The 13,763-nt window shown below is 53.4% G+C and overlaps 6 protein-coding genes across 6 annotated transcripts; 3 read left to right on the forward strand and 3 right to left on the reverse strand.

The window, feature by feature from the left end:
* Positions 1-220: 220 nt before the first annotated feature.
* On the reverse strand, positions 221-2,260 carry An09g03850 (uncharacterized protein; the record flags this gene model as incomplete). The annotated part of the gene is made up of 1 exon (XM_001393664.3): positions 221-2,260. The coding sequence occupies one exon, from the start codon at positions 2,258-2,260 to the stop codon at positions 221-223; it is 2,040 nt and encodes a 679-aa protein (XP_001393701.1).
* Positions 2,261-3,433: 1,173 nt separating this feature from the next.
* Positions 3,434-4,231, forward strand: An09g03860 (uncharacterized protein; the record flags this gene model as incomplete). Its single annotated transcript, XM_001393665.1, has 3 exons — positions 3,434-3,503; positions 3,566-3,643; positions 3,714-4,231. The coding sequence occupies 3 exons, from the start codon at positions 3,434-3,436 to the stop codon at positions 4,229-4,231; spliced, it is 666 nt and encodes a 221-aa protein (XP_001393702.1).
* Positions 4,232-4,739: 508 nt separating this feature from the next.
* An09g03870 (uncharacterized protein) lies at positions 4,740-7,227 on the forward strand (the record flags this gene model as incomplete). The annotated part of the gene is made up of 2 exons (XM_001393666.3): positions 4,740-4,784; positions 4,855-7,227. The coding sequence occupies 2 exons, from the start codon at positions 4,740-4,742 to the stop codon at positions 7,225-7,227; spliced, it is 2,418 nt and encodes an 805-aa protein (XP_001393703.1).
* Positions 7,228-7,517: 290 nt separating this feature from the next.
* An09g03880 (uncharacterized protein) lies at positions 7,518-10,034 on the reverse strand (the record flags this gene model as incomplete). Its single annotated transcript, XM_059749748.1, has 8 exons — positions 7,518-7,652; positions 7,722-8,075; positions 8,138-8,347; positions 8,382-8,419; positions 8,494-9,372; positions 9,428-9,555; positions 9,618-9,766; positions 9,828-10,034. 8 exons carry the CDS (start codon positions 10,032-10,034, stop codon positions 7,518-7,520), a joined length of 2,100 nt encoding a protein of 699 aa, XP_059606280.1.
* A 372-nt stretch (positions 10,035-10,406) lies between these two features.
* On the reverse strand, positions 10,407-11,652 carry An09g03890 (uncharacterized protein; the record flags this gene model as incomplete). The annotated part of the gene is made up of 6 exons (XM_001393668.1): positions 10,407-10,625; positions 10,680-10,961; positions 11,011-11,093; positions 11,145-11,261; positions 11,308-11,422; positions 11,473-11,652. The coding sequence occupies 6 exons, from the start codon at positions 11,650-11,652 to the stop codon at positions 10,407-10,409; spliced, it is 996 nt and encodes a 331-aa protein (XP_001393705.1).
* A 452-nt stretch (positions 11,653-12,104) lies between these two features.
* An09g03900 (uncharacterized protein) lies at positions 12,105-13,382 on the forward strand (the record flags this gene model as incomplete). Its single annotated transcript, XM_001393669.3, has 2 exons — positions 12,105-12,170; positions 12,231-13,382. The coding sequence occupies 2 exons, from the start codon at positions 12,105-12,107 to the stop codon at positions 13,380-13,382; spliced, it is 1,218 nt and encodes a 405-aa protein (XP_001393706.1).
* Positions 13,383-13,763: the final 381 nt, after the last annotated feature.

Genomic DNA, 13,763 nt, shown 5'->3' on the forward strand with positions numbered 1-13,763 from the left:
TATGTAGGGGGTAACTAGACATGGATTTACTGGAATATAGAGACACGGATAAACAGTAACTCATGCTAGGTGGAGATGCTTACTAGCCATTAGACATGTCACTCTCCATAACCATTTGCATGAATAAGCGCCGTGGATAATGCCTGAAGCGACTATTCCTTTCATTAATTCATATCCAGTAGACTCATTAACTATTGAGCACTACGACCAAAGCTACCAACTACCCCATCATGCCCCCAGCCCTCGCAACCTTCCTCGCTCGCTGCTGTCGACGATTATGATTCGCCCGACTAGCTTTATTCTCCTCTTTTCTCTGCCGCGCAACAGCAGGGTTACTATTCCCAGGAGTACTACCCTGCTGTCCTGCACCACGTCCCCGACCTCTCCCACCGCGTCCGCGTCCTCCTCTTCCTCTTGAGCTGCTGCTCCCACCTGTCTCACTCTCATCGTCATCTTCAGCTCCAGCACCAGGTCTCCGATACGACGTAGCCGGTAACTCAGGCTGATTCAACCCACCACCATCAGCACCGAAAGCCATCTTATCCTCCAATCTAGCCATCCGTTTCGGATCCCGAGACAACATGACCGCCCACCCCTCGATCGCTTCATCCGTCATGCCGGTTTCGCGCTTAAGTGAGTCGCGAGGCTGTGAGCGTCGCGTAGCAGAGTCGCGCGCGAACAGGGCCGGATTAGACTTGTATGCTCGGTAGAGGGAGAGTTCTGCCTCTTGTTGTTGTTCTGCTGCAGCCTTGGCATCGTCGGTGGTGGTGTCATCAATGGTGCCGCCGACGTCGGCGATGTCATAGGTGTCGTCGCGTTCGTCGTCATCAGAGTCGAAGGTTGCCAGGGCGGAGAGGATGGCGGCTTTCTTGGCGGCGTGGTGGGTGCGGTCGGCGAGGAGGTCGTCGGCTTGGGTGGTGTTGGTGCGGCGGCCGTGGTGGAGAGTGGATTGGTCGGATAGTTCGGCGAGGTCGACGTCGTTGTCGAAGATGTTTTTGCGGGTTGGAAGGGCTGGTTCTGTGGGCGGTGGCGTTGAGCGGGGCGGGAGAGGGTCGTGTGGGAGGGTTGATGTTGATGTTGATGTAGGGAGTTGTTCGGATTTGTCTAAGGTGCGGAGTTCAGAGGGGATGGAGTCGTCGAGGAGATGGGAGACTATTGTTTCGGGGTCGTCATTGTAGTGGTCTAGCAGGCGGGTGATGTAGCCGGAGCCTATGTCGGGGAAGAGGTCTTGGACTTGGGTGATGAGGGACATGCGATGGATGTGCATGTCTTCGGGGGCGGGGAGGTCCGTGGCGGCACGGCCCTTGCCTTTGTCGAGGAGTCGCTTCTTTTGTTTTTGATGGCGACGGTGAAAGATCTTTGTCTCTTCTTGGTAGGTTCGTAGACTGGTGAGGAGGTCTTGGCCTCGTTTCTGGGGATGGGTGCTGAGGTGGCGGTCGAGACGGACTAGAAGGTCTGTACTGCAGATGACGTCGGACAGGAGGGTGGGCTCCTTTTTCGTTGTTGAGGATCCGATGCCAACGCCGGACTTTAGACTGTAGAGCTGGTCCAGCAGCGCGGAGAGGTTCAGCTTGGGGCCTTTGAGGAGCGATGCTAGACCGACGTAGACGTTCGCTACAAGGACACTACGGATGTCCGCTCGTTTGTGTGTTTGGTATGCATCGGCGAATGTGTCCAGAAAGTCAGACCCCGTCATGAGGACCTGGCCGCAACCGGGCAGTGCAGACGCCAGAATAGTCAAGAGGCGGATGTCTGAGAGGACGGTCATAGACTTGGTAGGATTCAGCAACGAAAGCTCTTTGATAATCTTGGTCTTTGTCTTCTCGAGGCTGGATGTTATGGTATCTTGATGCTTGTTCCAGGCATCGGACAATAGTCGCTTCAAGGCAGCGCTCGAAGGATAGGTGCAACACACGTTCGCAAGAACATCCACTTCAAGCAGCTCAGACGGTGTTGCAGAGGCATCAAGGAGGAACCTCCTAGTCAACAAGAAGCAGAGCTTCCGTAATGATCGCGCTTTAAGCCCGGCATGGAAGCCAGATAACCCAGATGTGGCGGATTGATGATAGAAGGAGGTCAAGAATGTCACGGCAGATTCATCATTGGCGGCAATCTCCCTGAATTGGGAATCAGGGGCTTCTATGCGTACTTGCAGCAACAAGATCCACGCATCTATATAGAGCTCCCATTCGTTGGGTGGTACGGTGCTCTGCACCTCCGGGGGTGGAACCGGTGCCAAAGGAGGTAGTGGTTCCGGCATGACGCAGTGGATGGACTTTGTCGACCGTCAAGTTGGGAAAAGGTAAAACTGGATTGAACAATTTATACTTGAACGTTGAAAGCCGGCCACACGCCTGGACCACCTATCAACATCATCACTGGCGATCCCATCAGCCCCTCTGTCGGCTGCAAAATTCAGTGCGGAACCTGACGTCAGGTGACCTGAGCCTCGGCCTCCGCTCCGTTGCGGGGACAAAAATGGCCGTACCTGCATGGAGACCAAGCAGATCTGCACTTTATTTACAGTGAATTTGATTGCAGAATAAGGACGGTGAATTACTGAATCTGATATGGCTAAAAGATACTATATAATTTACTGCTTGTACTAGTAGCTGACATATCCTACTCAAACGATGTCCAGTTTAAAATCTATAGTTATAATGATGTCATTATGCATTCAACATTATAAATGAAAATAGTATTTACACCTCTACACTAAAGTACTTGACTTTAACAAACCCTCGAGCATATCAATGAGTATCGCTCACTGAAAGGGTTGCTATATATCGGATTTGGCCGACATACTTTGTGTGGCTAAGCATTTGTGGAAACTTTCCCTCCCATGCCACATCTTGGCTTCACTCCAGGGACGTCCGGCTCTCTCCTGCTTCCCCATGTAGCATACTCGCAGCGAGATGGAATAGTTCTGTCGCACAACTTCCATAACAAAGAAAACGCCACCTCAGTCGGCTTTGAGCAACTCATTCAACGGAGACTGTCTGCTCCAAACCCCGGAGTATTATGTCATGGCTCCGAACCAAAAGCTTCACCAGTTGCCCTATGCAGCCAACACGGATACTGAGCCGGAACTCACTAAAAATAACAGGACAATACTGTAAGGAGCCTGCATAAAATCATGCACAGTGACTATCTACTGGACAATGACACGAGTCTAACAAGGATGCCATTGGGCCCAGCTGCAAGAACTCTCTCTCCGGACCCGAAGTATACCGGATCCGAGGGCGACTCCGCCAGCCTGCAAGCCGACTGCTCTTCCGTAATCAAGGTATAATGATATCTGAAACACGGAAGAGTACTTAGGCTTTCCCATGCCTCTGCGGGGATTCCAGAATGAGGCCAAACAAATAGTGCCTAGAAATCTTGACTGGCTCAAGATTTCATTCTACGGCCACTGGTATCTTCGACCAGCACCATGCGCGCACTAGTGATTGGCGGGACTGGGCGTTGTGGCAGACTTGTCATTGATGAGCTGTTGAGGCGAGGTAGGCTTCTACTATGTTATACGACCTCAGACACGTTGATGAATATGGCTAACATACCCAAGGCCACCACCAGGTCACTACCTTAGCGCGAACACCAGATGCGCTGGGAGATCCACGACCTAGCCTAAATGTCATCCAAGGTTAGTACACAATGAATTCTTGCTGCTGCTGCTGCTTGTTGTAGCATGTTCCACGGCTGACATGTCCCAGGCACTCCGATGAATCTAGATGACGTACGAGCTGCGTTTAAAGCAGACAAACCAGACGTGGTGATTGTGACGCTGAATGCGCCTCGAGCGAGCGATAGTCCATTTGCTGCTCCCATCTCTCCGCCTCGTCTAATGGCCGACTGCAACGCCAATGTAGTGGCTGCGATGAAAGAGTTTGGGGTTCGCAAGATCGTGATTCTCCAGGCGTTCGGGGTGGGAGCATCTTGGACTAATCTGCACATCCTGCTACGTCTACTCATGAAGACATCTAATATGTCACATCAGTACGATGATCACAACGAGACAGAGAGGGAAGTCCTGGCCAGCGGGGTCGATTATGTGTTTGTGCGGCCGTCCCGGCTGGTCGAAACCGATGAAACCGCCATCAAGGTGTGGCCGGATGATGGCAAGGGAGTTCCTATGATGGCCAGTACAAGCCGGATCAGCGTGGCACGATATTTGGTCGATGTGGCCGAGGGTGATGAATGGGATAACACGGCTCCAGTTATCACCAACTGAATCAAATGGGGAGTCGGGACGGGAGGTGGAGATGTTGCGGGGGTGGAGATTGGCGTTGTTTAATCATTTGGTCTATTTTGGTTGTGGGATTTTTGGGTCAGGGTCAGGTCTGGTGGGTATGTACAATATTGATGATATGACAAAATCCCTGGCAGGTCTACGATATGCCTGGATGTGTAATGATAATGAGGAAATTTGAATCATGCATGCAACATGTTGAATGAGAGATCTTGAAACCATTTACTACATAAACAATGCATAAAATACCGAAAATGGAAGTGTGGCTAATCGGATCATCTGTTGTTCCAATATTCCGTGACCACATGATATTAGTGGCTTATCACGGATGAGTCATATCGAGATCGACACCAGATCCGGCATCGGCGGTGGCGCGAGCCAATCAAGGGGAAGGTAAAAGAAAAGTGCCACTAGCATATGGCACAGAAATTGCTCGTCGTTGAGTCTCTGTCACTTCCCTCTGCTATCATCCAAGCAAACCGGCGTGACAATGGTGAGGCAGCTTGTATGGCAGCGGGCCACCGCCTCTCAGAGGGTAAGTCGTGCCGTTATCAGCCGATTGACTCCCAGCGCCTTAGACTAACCTCCACTTCCCCGTGCTATAGTTGGCCCCGAAGTGCCTCTCTCCGCAACGACTGTTCAGTCGCCGTGGCCTGGCCACGGAGGCTTCTCCGGCAGCTTCTTCCCGCTTGCCTCCCTACCCGAAGATCGTTCAGAACCTCGAAAACGTCCGTCGCGTGCTCGGCCAGGACCGCAACCTGACCCTGGCGGAGAAGATCCTCTACGCCCATTTGGACAACCCCGAGGAGTCCCTTCTGACCGGCACCAACAATGGCCGTGATATTCGCGGCAAGGCCAACTTGAAGTTGAAGCCCGATCGCGTGGCGATGCAGGATGCCTCGGCCCAGATGGCTCTGTTGCAGTTCATGTCTTGCGGACTGCCCTCGACGGCCGTGCCCGCTAGTATCCACTGTGACCACATGATCGTTGGTGAGCGTGGTGCTGACACTGATCTGCCGGCGTCCATCAAGGGTAACAGCGAGGTGTTTGACTTTCTGGAGAGTGCGGCCAAGCGCTACGGTATTGAGTTCTGGCCCCCTGGTGCCGGTATCATTCACCAGAGTGTTCTGGAGAACTACGCTGCTCCGGGTCTGATGATGCTGGGAACTGACAGCCATACCCCCAATGCTGGTGGTCTGGGTGCCATTGCCATTGGTGTCGGTGGTGCTGATGCCGTCGATGCGCTGGTTGACGCTCCCTGGGAGCTCAAGGCGCCCCGCGTCCTGGGTGTGCGTCTGGAGGGCAAGCTCAACGGCTGGGCGGCCCCCAAGGATATCATCCTCCACCTGGCTGGCAAGCTCACCGTTCGTGGTGGAACTGGCTTCATTATTGAGTACCACGGACCTGGTCTGGAGACCCTGAGCTGCACTGGTATGGCCACCATCTGTAACATGGGTGCTGAGGTGGGCGCGACGACCTCCGTGTTCCCCTTCTCCCCCAACCACGTCCCCTACCTGCAGGCGACTCACCGGGCTGATGTTGCCCGTGCTGCCTCTGAGATCGCCTCTTCTGGTCCCAGGAACCTCCTCCGTGCCGATGGCGGTGCGGAGTATGACGAGCTGATCACCATCGACCTGTCGACGCTGGAGCCTCACATCAACGGTCCCTTCACTCCCGATTTCTCCGTTCCCCTGTCTGCTTTCGCCGACACCGTTCGCGAGAAGCAATGGCCCGAATCCCTTGGAGCGGGTTTGATTGGTAGCTGCACGAACAGTTCCTACGAGGACATGACCCGTGCGGAGAACCTGGTCAAGCAGGCCTCTGCTGCCGGCCTTAAGCCCAAGTCCGACTTCTTCATCACTCCCGGTAGTGAGCAGATTCGCGCCACCCTGGACCGCGATCAGACTCTGTCGACCTTCTCCCAGGCCGGCGGTACCGTCCTGGCGAACGCCTGCGGTCCCTGCATTGGTCAGTGGAAGCGCACGGACGGTGTCCCCAAGGGCGAGGATAACGCCATCCTTACTTCCTACAACCGTAACTTCCCCGGTCGTAACGACGGCAACCGGAGAACCATGAACTTCCTGGCCTCCCCTGAGCTCGTCACCGCCATGGTTTACTCTGGAAGCACCACCTTCAACCCCATGACCGACAGCATCACCACCCCCAGCGGTGAGGAGTTCCGCTTCCAGCCTCCTACCGGCTACGCTCTCCCCAGTGACGGCTTTGCCGATGGCAACCCTGACTTCCAGCCCACTGCTGCTGTGCCCGATCCTTCCTGTGAAGTGATTGTCTCCCCCACCTCGGATCGTCTGGCCCTGCTCGAGCCCTTCGCCCCCTTCCCCAAGGGCGACCTGTCCGGCCTCAAGGTCCTGTACAAGGTCCGTGGCCAGTGCACGACTGACACCATCTCGGCGGCTGGTCCGTGGTTGAAGTACAAGGGTCATCTGCCCAACATTTCCGCCAACACCCTGATCGGTGCCGTCAACGCCGCCACTGGCGAGACCAACGTCGCCTACGACGAGGCTGGCAAACAGTACTCCATTCCGGACCTGGCTGCCCAGTGGAAGGCCGACGGAGTTGAGTGGCTTGTCGTGGCTGAGGAGAACTACGGCGAGGGTAGCGCTCGTGAGCACGCTGCTCTGCAGCCCCGCTACCTGGGTGGACGCATCATCGTGGCCAAGAGCTTTGCCCGTATCCACGAGACGAACCTGAAGAAGCAGGGTGTCGTGCCCTTGACCTTCGAGAACCCGGCCGACTATGACAAGATCGACGCTTGTGACCAGGTGGCCACGGAGGGACTATATGAAGTGCTGCAGGCTGGCGGACAGGGCTCCATCCAGCTGCGGGTGACCAAGCGCAGTGGCGAGTCGGTGGTGATCCCCGTCAAGCACACTCTCAGTCCGGACCAGTGTGCTTTCGTCCTGGCTGGTAGTGCGTTGAACTTGCTGGCTCAGAAGGCCAACAAGAAAAGTGCTTGAACGTGATTAATGGGTGATGGGTGAAAATTCAGCGAAGTGTACATATATCCATCTGTTGGTGTTTGCTTTTATCTACTTTCGAGCGTTATATTAGTAGAATATGTTAGACAGCTTAATAGAACTGTCTAGACTTGGATTATTAATTGCATATTAGCAAGTAGATGCCCTAAATAATCATAACCAGATGGCCCAGCAATGCCGTATATAGCAATCCAAAGAAAAGCAAAGAAAACAAGTCCGCCATCCCATTCAATCCAACCAGTTCATAGCCAAGCAACGAGAGTCCCCTCCTACTTCCCATCATAAACCCACTCCCTCCCCAACTCCAACCTCCCCTTCTCTATCTCCTTCACATCCACAAACTCAGGCTTAATATGCCTCGCCGTCAACGCAAACCTCAACCTCTTATCCGGAATAACCGAATGCTACACAATCAGCATCCCAACAACCCTAACCCTCATATAACAAAAGAGAATAGAATGGATGGATCATACCTCATAAAACCTCTGCAATCCCTCCCCATGCATAACCACCAAATCACCATGATTCACCTCCATCTTAATACACGGCGTAGCTTCCCCGCCAGCACCTTTCCTCACGATCCCTTCGCGCCTCAGCTCATCATACATCTTCCGATCAATACTCCCATCCTGCAACCTCGCCTTGAGCTCCCTCCGCCTTGTATAATTCTTGCATCCAGGCATGACCGGATCCTCGGCGAGGAGATTCTTCGCTCTGCTGTAGCCATGGTAGTATTTGTATTTCATGCGGACGAGCATGGTGGATTTGGCACCCAGGGAGAGGGTGGAGATCGTGGGGCCGAGGGCGGATTCGCCGTCGTCGTGGTACTGCTCATAATGTGAGTATCTCCGTAGGGGAGAAGAATTGGTAGATGGAAGGATGTACGTACCCCAATCCTCATGTCCTCCAGATACCCCAGCAGAAGCATTTCGTTAGGAGGGAGGAATGTATCCCCAGCGGCGAGAACAGCTTGCTTGCTGGCCCATGTTAAGCGACCCATAGCTCGGAGGATGGGGGGACAGGCTTCGTTGAAGGCCTTGGATGCGACGGAGACGACGTATTTGTATGGCATGCCCTGTTTTTCTTCTCCGTTAGGGTTCTGGTGTGTGCATGATAGAAGAGAGATGACGCACATAATTGACAGCAAAATGAGCAGTAAGAGTCCCCGCAACTACAAATAATATATCATTAGCATCATCATCATCTCCCCCCCCACCTTTACTCCCCATCGAAAAGATAACTCACCCATACTCTGCGCCAACGGATACCTCCTCAACCCCAACTCCTCACATTGTAACTGCCCAAACAACTCATCCGGCCCATTACACCGGGTATTTATTTCGCGGTTCGCAACTAAATGCATGATACTCCCAACCCCCGGGATTGTATAAGTGAGCTTTCTGTACGGATAAAGAGATACATCGTCTATCTCCGGAACCATGAACTTCGCATCCCAGCTGAGCGCTCGCTTAATGGGGCTTGTTTCCATGTCGTCAATCACCCATCGCAGAGCGATCGGTCGTATGGGTAGGATGTGCTCAAAGGGACAGTTGCTGCTATCGTTATCATCAGCGCATCGCCATCCCCACCAATACCGCCGGGAAATGCAGCGTCTGCATAGGGGACATATTATCCCTTTCCAGGTAATCCTTTTCGACAAGGCATCGCTATCTGTATCTTTCAGGGTTGAAAGTAAGTCCGGGACGAGGCTGTAATGCGGCTGGATGGTCGGGTCCGGGGGCAGACGGGATTTGAGGAATTTCTCGTGGAAGGTGAGAACCGCTGATGGTGGGGGTGAGGAGCCACCGTTAATCATCCAGAAGAGTTCACAAGATGGCTGCAGACACATCCATCCCTCGTCGTATATGCGTATGCTGTGTTGATCGCACGCCTTGCAGCGGAGTTGCTCCGGCTGTTTCGCATGCCCATAACCCGGATTCTTCTCCGGAGAAGGAGAATGCTTCGCGGCCCACCAACTCTTTCTACCCAAATCCAGCTTCTCGAACCGGACCTTTGCACCCGTTTTCCTACCGATCCGTTCATACCACACATGCGTGATCCGGAAATACGCCATGACGTTGTACCGGTGCGGAAGGGGTCTGTTTAGCAGTGTATTGCGATTTCCTGGGAAGGTCATCAATTAGCTACCATTTAATGCAAACGGGGCAGATGTACTCACCAATAATAATCCCCACCGGAACCTTCAACTCCTTACTATTTAATATACTAGTTATCGCCGCACTATCGCCATCTTGGTCCTTGATGAGCACCAGGTTTCCGTCTGCGTCTTTGGTGCAGCCGCCTCCACTAGACACAATATTGTCAGCATTCGGCATAGATCAAGAGATATGATAAGGCATGGAACATACACACGAGTAATAATCACCTCATCATCCAGATATGATCTTATGCCACAGTCTGCGTCGATTAGGAATCCCCAGCATATGTTCCCGTTGTGGTAGACTCCGCCTTGCACGGAGCGAAACCAGGGTAGGGTGTCGCAGAGTTCAGGTCTGTTCTGTTCATTTTATATGGATTAGAAGTGGGTTCTAAGGAAGGGGATGGTAAGGTATACGTACCTCGGCCCAGGCTGGGGGGTGGCCTTCTGTCTCTTGGTCGGGTAGAGGAGGTTGGTTGGGAGTATGCGCTGCGGGATTGGATGTACGGGTGGAAGTAGTGGCCTTCGGAGGATGAGGCTTTCGGGGTCTGGTGATGCGTCCGGAGGTTACAGGTTGGGGTTGGGGCTTGGTTGTCGCTGTTGCTCTGGTGGGCTTTTTAGGGCTCATTATGGGTGGTGTATAGTTAGGGTTGTTAGGTGGTTGTAGGGGGATGTATAAAAAGGGAGTATAGATCAGAGGGATAGCTTGTACGGATGGTCTGATACTAGATAGTTTCAAATTTATGCGATGTGTGGTTAGCTGCTAGGTGTGGTCATCATGTGTGGTCATGACGGAGGAATGAGGATATCAGTATAGCGTCATCAACTGCTCAAGTGTGAGAGTAAATTGAACAGCTGGACCATCGCCTCGCTAAATGGTCACTTTCACATTCTATGAGCGCGATCTGAAGGAGTTGCATGCAGATGATCTAACCCTTACGATATGAAATACTGAACTGTATAATAATCTTAGATAATGTTGGTATCTATCAAAATACATCTATTTTCCAAACACATCTTTCTGCTCCGGCACCAAAGTAATCATCTTCCCCGTCTCCACGCCAGAGCGCAAGTTGTTCAACACCAGTAGCTCCATCTCCCGTTGCGTCTCATAAGTCATTGTCCCGATGTGCGGCAGCAGCATGACCCGAGGGTTGTTTACCAATCCCGGCTCAATGGCGGGTTCATTCTCATAGACATCCAGCCCAGCAGACCATACCTATATCATCACGTTAGCCAATTGTTCATAGCTACAGTGAAGAGTTCAACCAACCTTGCCCGACTCCAGCGCCTCAACCAAGGCCTTCTCATCAATCAAGGCACCCCGCGCCGTATTAACAATAATCACACCATCCTTCATCTTCTGGAACTCCGTCTTGCCAATAATATGACGAGTAGACGCATTCAGCGCCAGATTCAGACTCAAAACATCAGAATTGGCGAGCAGCTCATCAAATGAGACGTAGGTCGCTCCGTCCTCGAGTTCCGGGGAGAGACGCGACCGGTTGTGGTACTGGATGGTCATTCCGAAGGCGCGCGCACGACGAGCGACCTCCTGCAATTTATTAATCTGATGCTCCTCTGGTTCAGGGTGCTAGACTTACACGGCCGATTCCTCCCATGCCGAGGATTCCAAGCACCTTGTTCTGGGGATCGTGTCCGAGGCCTGTTTGGCCGAGGAATTTTCCTGTTTCATGGTTATATTGAGTTGTGACTGGATTGAGGTGGATCGGCTCACCTTCGCGGAGAGATGTGACGGGAATGTATGCCTGTCGCAGAGCGCCAATCATTAGGAAGATGGCCACGTCGGCGGTGGCGTTGTTAACTGCGACGGGAGTGCTGGAGACGGCGATGCCTGAGATGGTCAGTGGACTCAGGGCTGGGGGGAGAGCTTGGTGTACCTTTCTTCGTGCAGGCCGCGACGTCGATGTTATCGTAACCTGCGCCATTGTGGGCGATGTACTTGAGTGAGGAGGGCAGGACGGAGAGTAATTCTGCGTCGAATGGGCCGGTGAACTGAGGCAGGGACTCAGCTTAGTTCTTGGAGAGGTATGAGTGCCGCTCACCTTGGTAGAAGTGTTAGAGCGATAGATGGCGACTACATCATCGTACTGGCCGTCGCGGCAATTGCGAATAAAGTCTTCGCGAGTTCCGGAGGGGAATTCCTTCAAGGTCAGGATGGAGGAGAGATCATTCCATTCGGGCATGGAATGGGTGATGGCACCGATCAGCAATGCGGCGGGCATGATGGCGATGATGTCAAGGAAATGAGTATCCTGCGGGGAGAAGAGGGGAAGAAAGAAAAGAAGAAAACAAGAGCAGAGAAGATGTGAGGGATACGACGGGGAATATCCGATTAATCAGGGCATTTATGAATGGCCGGTGGAGATAGATCCACCATTTGGCGTGGGGGAGACTTTTTGATTAATATGGACAGATAAGTAGTATCCAGCAATAACAGCGCAATAACAGAGCAATAACCAGCATAGAAAGAGGGTATGCGGGGTCGGCCATCCAGTTTGGATGCCGTCGGCTATTGATCGGGTGAGAGTCAATAGCCGACGCGGAGTCTCTCCGGCGATTGAATCATCTTCAAAAGACTACATTTTCTTCCCCCACGTCATGTATTAAGATCCATTCCTCTTTTTTCTCCTTTTACACTTCTTCTTCCTATCCTCACACCTCCCATACATTCATCATGACCGTCAACTCTACAGAAACCACCCAGGCCCTCGTCCTGCACGGCGCCAAAGATCTCCGCCTAGTAAGAGCTTCCCCGCACCCCACTTCTCTATCAACAAGACATGTCTCTAACAAAAACCAGGAATCTCGCCCTCTCTCACCTCCAACCGGCTCCGAAGTCCAAGTTGCCATCCGCGCTACCGGCCTCTGCGGCTCCGACCTGCATTACTACACCCATGGCCGCAATGGCGACTTCGTGGTGCGCGAGCCCATGTGCCTCGGCCACGAATCCTCCGGCATCATCACAGCCATCGGCCCCGAGGTAACCACTCACGCCGTGGGCGACCGCGTCGCGCTCGAAGTTGGGCTTCCCTGCCGTCAATGCGCCCTTTGCCAGCAAGGACGCTATAACATCTGCCCACAAATGAAGTTCCGCAGCAGCGCGAAACTCTTCCCCCACCTCGACGGCACCCTCATGGAACGTACCAACCACCCCGCCTCCCTCTGCCACAAGCTCCCTTCACACGTTTCATACGCCGGCGGCGCCCTTGTCGAGCCCCTCGCCGTCTGCCTGCATGCCATCCGCCGCTCTCGGCCCCCCACCGCCGAGGATGTCTCGCTCGCTCAGTCCCTCGGCGAACCCACCGCCGCCTTGATCTTCGGCGCTGGCGCCATCGGCCTCCTCCTGGCCTCTGCGCTCGCCACCTCCCAGAACTTCTCCTCCATCGTGGTGGCAGATATTGACTCCTCCCGCCTAGCTATTGCCGACGAGCTGGGGCTGGGTCTCAAGACAACTCTCATCCCCAAGGCGGATCCCGCGAACCCCGCGCCATCCCGCGATGCGCCGGCTGCGGAGCAGACGGCGTGGGCGCTGCAGAATGCGCAGCGCGTGGCGGGGATCCTGAAGGAGTCGGCAAATGTGGCGAGTACGGGCTTTGCGCGCGTTTATGATTGCACGGGTGTGCCGGCGTGCGTGCAGGCGGGCATCTATGCCGCTGGGGCGGGTGGAGTGTTGGTGCAGATCGGGATGGGACACCCCGTGCAGACGCTGCCGGTGGGAGCAGCTGCGTTGAGAGAGGTCGATATCCTGGGAGTGTTCCGCTATGATGGCTATGCGTATCCGGCGGCGATTGAGCTGATGGCGAGTGGAAAGATGGATCGCGTGGAGAAGATGGTAGTGACGCATCGGGTGCCGCTTGCGGATGGCGATCGGGCGTTTGGGCTGTCGGGTAAGGGAGTGGATGAGGAGGGGAGGCCGGTGGTGAAGGTGGTTATTGAGAGTGGTGATGATTAAGTCGATGGCTGAATCTAATTGAAATGACGACGGCGATGATGATGACGATGATGAAGTTACGGAGTGTATAGTAGTATAGTAGAGTAGAGCAAACCCAAAGAATCAACCTACATTTTCATAACCAAATAACTCTGCTCTGTCATATACACCGTACCTACTAACATACTCATACTCATAAGATTAGCTACCTCCTCCAGCAACCTTGCTATCCTCACCAGAGAAATTGATGCTGCTATCTCCTGAGTCGCCTCGGTTCAAAGTAGTGAAATTATCATAAGAGATCATAGTCGTAAGGCACGCATTAACAAACAGGATAGAGAGCCCGGTAGCATGCCATGTTAAGGTGCCAGTATGCATCGTGTGCTTCCTTCACATATATTA

This window comes from Aspergillus niger, assembly GCF_000002855.4.
Source record: "Aspergillus niger supercontig An09".
Lineage (NCBI taxonomy): Eukaryota > Fungi > Ascomycota > Eurotiomycetes > Eurotiales > Aspergillaceae > Aspergillus > Aspergillus niger.